General features: G+C 42.9%; 1 protein-coding gene across 5 annotated transcripts in view; it reads left to right on the top strand.

Annotated features, from left to right (window-relative positions):
• kcnh4b (potassium voltage-gated channel, subfamily H (eag-related), member 4b) overlaps positions 1-11,452 on the top strand; it is a 169,610-nt gene that overhangs the window by 103,229 nt on the left and 54,929 nt on the right. For all 5 annotated transcript variants that reach the window (XM_087977817.1, XM_043674963.2, XM_087977818.1 and 2 more), the window contains exons 8-9: positions 4,517-4,711; positions 5,573-5,772. In XM_087977817.1, the coding sequence (XP_087833943.1) occupies positions 4,517-4,711; positions 5,573-5,772 (395 nt within the window). The remainder of the gene's footprint in view (positions 1-4,516; positions 4,712-5,572; positions 5,773-11,452) is intronic.

Below are 11,452 nucleotides of genomic sequence, written 5' to 3'. Positions count from 1 at the left end.
AATAGGTACGGCCCATGCACAGTAATGTGTAGGGAACACACATTTTTTTAAGACAGTACCCTGTTGATGGATGACAAATTTTCACAATAACCAATTAACTGTAGCCAACATTGTCTTTTACAATAAATATTTTTTGTGTTCATTGAAAACACCCACACTTATTCTAAGGATCATTAGTTGGGCTGTTCCTATGTATTTAAAGATATACCTGTTCATTGTTTTAACCAATCACCTAACAGAAACCAAATGTCATCCTTCCAAAGCCAGTAAACTCCAACTGGAACATCTAGAACTAGGAATCACTATTTCAAGATGAATAGGTCAACTCTACAGCATTTAGTTGAGGAGAAGATTTTTTTTCACTCAGAGGGTGATAGAATTCTCGATCCCAGTTAATGCTAAGTCTTTGTTTTAGTGATACATTTTTGGGCAGCAAAGGCATTAGAATTATGGGGACATAATGAGAGAGTGAACTTAAAGTGAAATATCAATCATGTTGGTCAGTACTGCAGAAGTTAGACCGCTAAAAAGAGTCAAAGATTCTCATCTTACACTTATCAGAACTAAAGCACATAGAAAACCAACTTTAGAAAGGGAACAACAAATGATGTAGCTTAAGAAGGTGGTGCTGATTGATTGGATTATGGTCAGCATGGGGACATAGCAGTAACTGTTAACTGCCTTAGTTGACTGATTATATTCAACGCAGGCAAAACAACCTGACCAATGGACAAAGTGAATGGTTAAACTGGTGGACGAGGTACCAATCACCAGTTCTGAAGAAGGATCGCTGGACACGAAGCATTGACTCTACTTTCACTCCACAAATGCTGCCAAATCTCCTGACCTTCTCCAGCAATTTCTGTTTTTGTTTCCAATCAAGCAAATTTCTTTATCTTTGTTGATGTCGAGTTCCTTGAGTATTGTTGAACTCACACTCATTCAGGCTGTTCCATTAGACTTCTGACTTGTTACTTGCATCTGGTGGACAGGTACTGGGGGGAGGGGCTCAGGGCTTATTCTTACTAGGCAAGAGAAGTAAACGCTATCAGAGATGGAAGGAAATGTGGAATGCAAAACACAAACAGATCAGCCATGATCTTATTGGTTGGCAGCAGAATAGATGTGAGGGGCTCATTGATCTATTTAATTGTTGTGTAAGGAGGTAGGATTCCCCCCAAGGGACCTTAATGAACTAATTGAGTTTTTGCACCAATTCATAATTTTAAGTTCCAGATATTTCTAGATTCTATGACTTCTGTGTCATAGAACGGAACCGCACAATAAAGTGAAGCAGATACTGCAAATTTAATGTATTGAAGATTGTTTCTAGGCCACATTCATTACAATCCAGATGTCATATCTACCTTATACCTTCATTCACCACCTCCAAGATTCACTTGTTCTGTGCTTTCTTTGCTGCACTTGCCACTCAGTGCTACCCACAAACCTCAAGGTGTTAAAATCCCGATGTCTCCAGTTTCTCACTGTTGAACTTATAGATTCAGACTAAAAATAATGGATTAGTTGACTTACAAATAGCATAATTATACAGATGCAGGCAAAACAAGCAGGAAACTGTTGGTACAATATCTGAATTATAACATAAACTGCAAACCAAGACATAAACAGTTAATGATAGGGTCCTGGAGACAAAGAGTCCGAGGGGTGCAGGTGCACAGTTCCCTGAAAGTGGAGTCACAGGTAGACAGGGTGGTGAAGAAGGCATTTGGCATGTTCGCCTTCATTGGACATAAAGGAGTTGGGATCCGAAAATGTGTTGCTGGAAAAGCGCAGCAGGTCAGGCAGCATCCAAGAAACAGGAGAATCAATGTTTCGGGCATGAGCCCTTCTTCAGGAATGAGGAAAGTGTGTCCAGCAGGCTAAGGTAAAAGGTAGGGAGGAGGGACTTGGGGGAGGGGCGTTGGAAATGCGATAGGTGGAAGGAGGTTAAGGTGAGGGTGATAGGCCGGAATGGGGGTGGGGCGGAAAGGTCAGGAAGAAGATTGCAGGTTAGGAAGGTGGTGCTGAGTTCGAGGGTTGGGACTGAGACAGGGTGGGGGGAGAGGAAATGAGGAAACTGGAGAAATCTGAGTTCATCCCTTGTGGTTGGAGGGTTCCTAGGCGGAAGATGAGGCGCTCTTCCTCCAGCCGTCGTGTTGCTATGGTCTGGCGATGGAGGAGTCCAAGGACCTGCATGTCCTTGGTGGAGTGGGAGGGGGAGTTGAAGTGTTGAGCCACAGGGTGGTTGGGTTGATTGGTCCGGGTGTCCCAGAGGTGTTCTCTGAAACGTGCCGCAAGTAGGCGGCCTGTCTCCCCAATATAGAGGAGGCCACATCGGGTGCAGCGGATGCAGTAAATGATGTGTGTGGAGGTGCAGGTGAATTTGTGGTGGATATGGAAGGATGCCTTGCGGCCTTGGAGGGAAGTAAGGGGGGAGGTGTGGGCGCAAGTTTTGCATTTCTTGCGGTTGCAGGGGAAGGTGCCGGGGGAGGTTGGGTTGGTGGCGGGTGTGGACCTGACGAGGGAGTCACGGAGGGAGTGGTCTTTTCGGAACGCTGTCAGGGGAGGGGAGGGAAATATATCCCTGGTGGTGGGGTCTGTTTGGAGGTGGCGGAAATGACGACAGATGACACGATGTATATGGAGGTTGGTGGGGTGGTAGGTGAGGACCAGTGGGGTTCTGTCCTGGTGGCGATTGGAGGGGTGGGGCTCAAGGGCGGAGGAGTGGGAAGTGGAGGAGATGCGGTGGAGAGCATCGTCGATCACGTCTGGGGGGAAATTGCGGTCTTTGAAGAAGGAGGCCATCTGGGTTGTACGGTATTGGAACTGGTCCTCCTGGGAGCAGATGCAGCGGAGACGAAGGAATTGGGAATATGGGATGGCATTTTTACAGGGGGCAGGGTGGGAGGAGGTGTAGTCTAGGTAGCTGTGGGAGTCGGTCGGTTTATAGTAAATGTCCGTGTTGATTCGGTCGCCCGAGATCGGTGCAGAAAACATTTACAATGATGTTGCTGGGATGGAGGATTTGAGTTAATGGGAGAATCTGAATAGGCTGGGGCATGTTTCTCTGGAGCATCGGAGACTGAGGGGTGACTTTATAGAGATTTATAAAATCATGAGGAACATAGATAGGGTGAATAGCCAAGGTCTTTTTCCTAGGGTGGTGTGGTGGGGTCCAAAACTAGGGAGCATAGGTTTAAGTTGAGAGGGGAAAGATTTAATAAGGAGCTGAGGGGTACTTTTTTCATGCAGAAAGTGATGCATGTATGGAATTAGCTGCCAGAGTAGTGGTGGGGGTGGCTATAATTACAACATTTCAAAGACATTTGGATGGAAATATGAATAGGAAGGGTTTAGAGGGATATGGGCCAAACGCTTACAATGGGACAAGGTCAGATTGGCATGGACCAAAGGGTCTGTTTCCATACTGTGTGACTCTATGACTCTATGACTCTATGACTCTAAACTCTTTACAAACAATAAAACACACGCAAACTTTAGAAAGTCAATCCAGTAACTTTTGACTCATTTTGGAAACAGGCAGTAAAAGCAAGAAATATAAATCCTTGAGCTATGATCCAAATTGTTCTTTCTTTGAAGTAGCAGACAGGCTTCTTTAATCAACAAGCTGTTTAACAATGAGTACTTGTGCTCCTTTTTCATAGAAACCTTCCTGATCTGTACATGCATCTACCCACTTTTAAGTTCTTATGTCGTAAATCAGTCATGTATTCCCACCAAAGTTTTGTATCTTTTTCTAATTCTTATCTCTTTATGTACTGATTGCATGAGTTGTATTCCAATGTATTTTGAAATCCTTCCCAGCTACGGTTTGGTCTTTGTAATTGGGGAGTTGGTTAGTTCAGTTGGATGGTTTGCAATTCTCATCCTGGTTGAGATCACCATTAAAGCTTCACCTCCTTAATCTTACCCAGGCCTGAGATGTTGTGATCCTCAACTTCATCTTAACACCAGTTGTTCCTTTCCAATAAGAAAGTAGCCTATGGGGATTTCCACTCTTTTGTTTTTAGTAGTCTGTACTTCAAGTTTCTCAGTTTTACTTGTAATATGTGTTATGGGGCCTGTAGAGAGCAATCACTTTTAAACATTTATTCAAATTTCCACTGATGGATTAGAAAGACCATGTGAGAAGATTTCAAGTTTGATGACTTTTATTGTAATAAATAAATTAGAAGTGACATTGACTAAACACTATTTCAGGAGGCAACGCTAAATAAAAGAAAACATGTTTCTTCGTTAATTTTTAAAAATTACTAAAAGTCCCCAGCATAGTTACACCCTGTCTCTTAAGTCTCTTTCATTTTCCAGGAACCAGTCCAAAGCTATTCCCAGCACCTAATGTCTTGCTTCCTTCTTTAGGTGTCACAGTCTACTGAATGCCTGAGTGTTAGGTTTTTTTGGAGGTCTAAATGCAGGTTTGTGTGTCTGTTTTGCCCACGTGAGATTTAATGCATTTTGTTACTTTTTGAATTTCTAATTATCCTTTCACTAGGTTGGTTAAATGAGCTTGGAAAACGGTTAGAGATGCCATACACAAACAACTCAATTGGTGGTCCATCTGTCAGAAGTGCCTATATTGCTGCCCTCTACTTCACCCTGAGCAGCTTAACCAGCGTCGGCTTTGGAAATGTTTCAGCAAATACAGATGCAGAGAAGATATTTTCAATCTGCACAATGCTTATAGGAGGTAGGTAACTTTGTTCCAGTCATATTTTTCTCCTATTCAAGTATCTGAAGATAACAAGCAGAAAAAATCTTTCAGTTCTTCAAACCAATTTCACATATTTCACAGGTAAAGTATCCTGATAAGATAACCGCTATACTCTATTTGCCCCGGCCCCATGTCCACAGCTGTACGATCTACTGGGAGAGAGAAAACCCCAGTGACAATGGGGAGATATGGTCTGGATGGAAAACATAAAGCTCTGGGAAATTCCTCTCTGAGCTAAGCAACTGATCAGGAAACTACATTGACAGATGTATTGATTGCTTATCTATTCATTTATCACTTAGTGTGGTCCCTACCGCCAATAAGAACTGGTCTGGCTGCTTTGTGAAGGTGTGCTATGAGTCAACACCCAATTGGTCACAATTTCACCAAGTTTCTAGAGACAGCTCCTATTATCTCCTTTGGGTCAGTATTGTTCTGTTTGGTTACATTCCCATGATGCACCTCAAGACATTTTGCTATGGTACAGGGGATACATGCTTGCAAGTTGTTATTGTAGACATTCTGTCACAAGAATAAGACAATGAATAATTTATATGATTATTCATGATAGGCTAAAACCATCAACCGGCCACAGAAACTTCTGCACTTTCTGACTGAAACCAATGTAAAACATAGGCTGACATAGTAATCATAATGGATGACTATATCACATCAGTTAAGTGGTACAGCTGTTGAACTGGTCATTAAATCTAACGGCTTGTGAAAATGTTGGGGAAAAGAACTCTCAAGTGATGATGAGTTGGTTTTTGTTCCCTCCATTATAAATCAGAATTTAACTTCTTTTCACAGCTTTGTCTATTCCATCTTTCCTTCTAGCTCTAATGCATGCCGTTGTTTTTGGGAATGTTACTGCCATCATCCAGCGCATGTACTCAAGGCGCTCCCTCTATCACACCCGAATGAAGGACCTGAAAGACTTTATTCGAGTTCACCACCTTCCTCGACAGCTCAAACAGCGAATGCTGGAGTATTTCCAGACGACGTGGTCAGTGAATAATGGGATTGATGCCAACGAGGTAAACTGCTCTGGAATTCTGCTCTTGCATTCATTGAGTGTTGAACCTTTAACGTAGCCAGAAGTCCATTTGCTGAGTCTGGTGTTCAGTTGTTCTGTGTTTGATTATGTGAGTCTGTTTAATGTCGATGCTCACTGTGCTTGATTGCTTCAGCCCAGGTGTGGATTTAGAGAAACATAAATAAGCCATAGAAAGATTTGGCTGTGAGAACTAGAAGCAGAGGAATGTATGGAATATGAGCAGGATTTGGTGTGCCATTTAACCAGTTCATGGTTGATCTGCCTCAATACTATTTCCTGCACTATCCCTCTATTCCTTGTTGTCCCAAATATGTGGAAATCTATTGATCTCCATCATGAATAAACTCAATAATTCATTTTCCACAGTTCTTTGGGATCGGGAATTCCAAAGATTAACCAGCTTTAATTCCTCCTTATCTCAGTTCCCCAGCCAAGGGAAATAGTGTTTCTGTGTCTCACCTGTTATATAACATAGAACATAGAACATTACAGTTCAGTACAGGTCCTTCAGCCCTCGATGTTGCACCGACCTGTCATACCAATCTGAAGCCCATCTAACTTATACTATTCCATGTACGTCTATGTGCTTGTCCAATGACGACTTAAATGTACTTAAAGTTGGCGAATCTACTACCGTTGCAGGCAAAGCATTCCATACCCTTACTACTCTCTGAGTAAAGAAATTACCTCTGACATCTGTCCTATATCTATCACCCCTCAATTTAAAGCTATGCCCCCTCATGCTCATCATCACCATTCTTGGAAAAAGGCTCTCCCTGTCCACCCTATCTAACCCTCTGATTATCTTGTATGTCTCTATTAAGTCACCTCTCAACCTCTGACGAAAACAGCCTTAAGTCCCTCAGTCTTTCCTTGTAAGACCTTCCCTTCATACCAGGCAGCATCCTAGTAAATCTCCTCTGCACCCTTTCCAAAGCTTCCACATCCTTCTTATAATGCGGTGACCAGAACTGTACACAATACTCCATGTGCGGCCGCACCAGAGTTTCGTACAGCTGTACCATAATCTCATGGTTCCGGAACTCGATCCCTCTATTAATAAAAGCTAAAACACTGTATGCCTTCTTAACAACTCTGGCAACTTTCAAGGATCTGTGTACCTGGATAACGAGGTCTCTCTGCTCATCTACACGACCAAGAATCTTACCATTATCCCAGTACTTTGCATTCCGGTTACTCCGAACAAAGTGAATCACCTCACACTTGTCCGCATTAAACTCCATTTTCCACCTCTCAACCCAGCTCTGAAGCTTATCCATGTCTCTCTGTAACCTACAACATCCTTCGTCATTATCCACAACTCCACCGACCTTAGTGTCGTCTGCAAATTTACTAACCCACCCTTCTACACCCTCATCCAGGTCGTTTATAAAAATGATGAACAGCAGTGGACCTAACACTGACCTTTGCAGTACACCACTAGTAACTGGTGGTGTACTCCAGGATGAACATTTCCCATCAACCACCACTCTGTCTTCTTTCAGCAAGCCAATTACTGATCCAAACTGCTATATCTCCCACAATCCCATTCCTACACATTTTTTACAATAGCCCACTGTGGGGAACCTTATCGAACGCCTTGCTGAAATCCATATACACCACATCAACTGGTTTGCTCTCATCTACCTGTTTGGTCACCTTCTCAAAGAACTCAATAAGGTTTGTGAGGAACGACCTACCCTTCACAAGACCGTGCTGACTATCCCTTATCAAATTATTCTTTTCTAGATGATTATAAATCCTACCTCTTATAACCGTTTCCAACACTTTGCCAACAACTGAAGTAAGGCTCGTTGGTCTATAATTACCAGGATTGTCTCTACACCCCTTCTTGAACAGGGGAACCACATTTGCTATCCTCGTCTTCTGGCACTATTCCTGTAGACAATGACAATTTAAAGATCAATGCCAAAGGCTCGGCAATCTCCTCTCTGGCTTCCCAGAGGATCCTAGGATAAATCCCATCCGGCCCAGGGGACTTATCTATTTTCACACTCTGCAGGATTTCTAATACCTCTTCGTTGTGAACCTCAATCACACCTAGTCTAGTAGCCTGTATCTCAGTAATCTCCTCGACAATATTGTCGTTTTCTAGAGTGAATACTGTTGAAAAATAATCATTTAGTGCTTCCCCTATCTCCTCTGACTCCACACACAACTTCCCACTACTATCCTTGATTGGCCCTAATCTTACTCTCATCATTCTTTTATTCCTTATATACCTATAGAAAGCCTTAGGGTTTACCCTGATCCTATCCGCCAACAACTTCTCATGTCTTCTCCTGGCTCTTCTGAGCTCTCTCTTTAGATCTTTCCTGGCTACCTTGTAACCCTCAAGCGCCCTAACTGAGCCTTCACATCTCATCCTAACATAAGCCTTCTTCTTCCTCTTGACCAGAGATTCCACTTCCTTTGTAAACCATGGCTCCCGCATTCCACAGCTTCCTCCCTGCCTGACAGGTACATACTTACCTAGGACACACATAGCTTTTCCTTGAATAAGCTCCACATTTCTAAGGTGCCTACCCCCTGCAGTTTCCTTCCCCATCCTATGCTTCCTAAATCTTGCCTAATCACATCATAATTGCCTTTCCCCCAGCTGTAACTCTTGCCCAGTGGTAAACACCTATCCCTTTCTATCACTAAAGTAAACATAACAGAATTGTGATCGCTGTCACCAAAGTGCTCACCTACTTCCAAGTCTAACACCTGGCCGGGCTCATTACCCAGTACCAAATCTAATGTGGCTTCGCCCCTTGTTGGCCTGTCTACATACTGTGTCAGGAAGCCCTCCTGCACATACTGGAGAAAAACTGACCCATCTATAGTACTCGTACTATAGTGTTCCCATTCGATATTTGGAAAGTTGAAGTCCCCCATGACAACTACCCTGTCTCCCTCTCACTCCTATTGAGAATCATCTTTGCTATGCTTTCCTCTATATCTCTGGAACTATTCAGAGGCCTATAGAAAACTCCCAACAGGGTGACCTCTCCTTTCCTGTTTTTAACTTCAGTCCATACTACCTCAGTTGACGAGTCCCCAAACATCCTTTCTGCAACTGTAATACTGTTGACCCTTATAAGAATTCTATTTGCCTCTATGAGATCATCCCTCATTCTTCTGAACTCTGGAGAATACAGGCTTCATGTCCTCAATTCCTCCTCATTGGAAAATCCTGCCATCCTAGGAATCAGTCTGGTAAGATTCACAGCACTCCCTCTTTAAGCTTTCTTAGTTAAGGAAACCAGGACTGCACAGAATATTTCAGGGTGTGGTGTCTCCAAGACTTTATACAACTGCAGCAAGATGTCTTTACTCCTGTATGCCAATCATCTTGTAGTATAGGCCAACATGCCAATTTCATTCTTAATTACTTCTTGCATCTGCATATTAGCTTTCAATGACTTATGAACATGGACACCCAGGTACCATGGACATCAACAGTTCCCAGTCCATTTCTCAACACTTAGGAAATGCTCTTCATTTCTGGTTTTCCTACCAAAGTAGCAGTTTTAAGCAAGCAATTATAAAGTGCTGGGAATAAAACCCTGTTACACACATTGGTGAGAATGTTCCCAAATGTTTCTAAAATATGAGATAAACATTAAGAACTGACTGGCAAGTGAGGGTGAACATCTCACCAAATCACAGGCCTCGATACAGACACCAATAAGAGGTCAGTAGCTTCTGGGTTCTAAAGTCTGTCCCTCCAGGCCTGCCCCTTGGGGGATCCAGTAGTGAGAAGACGAGTTTTTGGATTTTCTTCTGCTCACAGGCCGCGGTTCCTTGGAAGAAGAGGGTCTGAGACGAGAGCAGGGGCTGGCTTTCAGAGGCCATCTGCTTGCCCCCTACCGTTAACTCTGATTGCCCCAGATTAAGGCTATTAGGGTCTCCCCGCTGTCTCCCAACTCAACAGACTGTCACTGTGGTTTCTCAGTCAGAACACCACTCACCTATCTCACTCACTGAGGAAGCAGCTAACCAGGGAGATGGTGAGATGAGGCCATTAAAGGTCATTAATTGATAGCAAGTCTAGGAAGTCACCAATGGAATTTGTCACTCATTATTTCATTGTCGAGGTGGTGAGAATGAGGTATGTTTCTCAATAGGATTAACTCACCACATTATTTCTCTTTCTCATTACATCCCTCACCACCTCCAGGGAGTGAAAAAAAATTACACCCATGGAAACTAGAAAAGAGATTTTTTTTGGAGATATTAGTACTTATCATGGTCCAGCCAAATCTGCTGGAGTCATATTTACTGCACTAATACTTGAACTCAGACTAACTCTGTCCTCCATAGAAAACTTGAATTTAGACTAGTGCTACCTACTGCCCCAGTACATCTCACTTTCTCATTGCGGTTTTGGAGACTGAGATTGAATATAAGAAATTGCAGGGGCTTCTAAGTATTGAAAGAATTCAGTGAAGGTTAGTTGTCCATTCACTTGTTCTGAGAAATTAAATAGCTTCTCTAGACAAGAAAATCTTTGTTGAGGCTGGATAAGATTTGAAGTGAATGAATGTTGATCCAAAATGATGCATCAATGGTTGACTTTGGGCCTGGCTAATTGTGTTGGTATTGTAACATAGAGATGTGAATTGGAAAAATCCACCATTTTGAGATCATAGAGTCATAGAGTCATAGAGATGTACAGCATGGAAACAGACCCTTTGGTCCAACCCGTCCATGCCGACCAGATATCCCAACCTAATCTAGTCCCACCTGCCAGCACCCGGCCCATATCCCTCCAAACCTTTCCTATTCATATACCTATCCAAATGCCTCTTAAATGTTGCAATTATACCAGCCTCCACCACATCCTCTGGCAGCTCATTCCATACACGTACCACCCTCTGCGTGAAAAAGTTTCCCCTTAGGTCTCTTTTATATCTTACCCCTCTCACCCTATGCCCTCTAGTTCTGGACTCCCTGACTCCAGGGAAAAGACTTTGCCTATTTATCCTATCAATGCCCCTCATAATTTTGTAAACCTAAATTTTGTCACCCCTCAGCCTCTGACGCTCCAGGGAAAACAGCCCCAGCCTGTTCAGCCTCTCCCTGTAGCTCAGATCCTCTAACCCTGGCAACATTATGTAATCATGTTAAAGAATCTTGCATCTCTTTTTCTTGGCATGATTAAATTTATTGAAATCTCCCTAATCAAATTAGTTATTTGTGATATAGTGATATACGCATTGTATAATGCCTTAAGGCCATGCAGCAACTCTAGCTCATAGGACATGCAGTTTAATTTGCTCATTCCATTGCACTAATGTAATTGCTGAACCAACCTCTGTGAGGTACCCATAGGTGGTAGCATGTAGATTTGATGCTTGTTCAGAGTAGTGTGACTGAGAAAGCAGGAATTATAAACATAACCTGAATCACTTTACTCAGTGATATTGCAGGTTAGTAGTGTAAACTGGGTGTAGCATTGCAAATCTGTGTGTGTGTTCTTTGGCTATCCTTCTCCAGAGCTATATATAATATCTCTGAGCTTGTTAAAGAATAAAAGACAATCAATGGAAATGAATGGCTTTAAGGGACAGGCATGTTTGAGGGTAGGAGGGAGAAGGAATTGCTCAGGAAGGTGCCAGGCTGGGACCACCCAAACCTTCCTGTCTCTGTCC

This window comes from Chiloscyllium plagiosum, unplaced genomic scaffold (assembly GCF_037043375.1).
Source record: "Chiloscyllium plagiosum isolate Xiang-an unplaced genomic scaffold, Cpla_swu_hap1 HiC_scaffold_32, whole genome shotgun sequence".
Lineage (NCBI taxonomy): Eukaryota > Metazoa > Chordata > Chondrichthyes > Orectolobiformes > Hemiscylliidae > Chiloscyllium > Chiloscyllium plagiosum.
The sequence above is the reverse complement of the archived record's forward strand: the minus strand, read 5'-3'. Positions and strand labels throughout refer to the sequence as shown.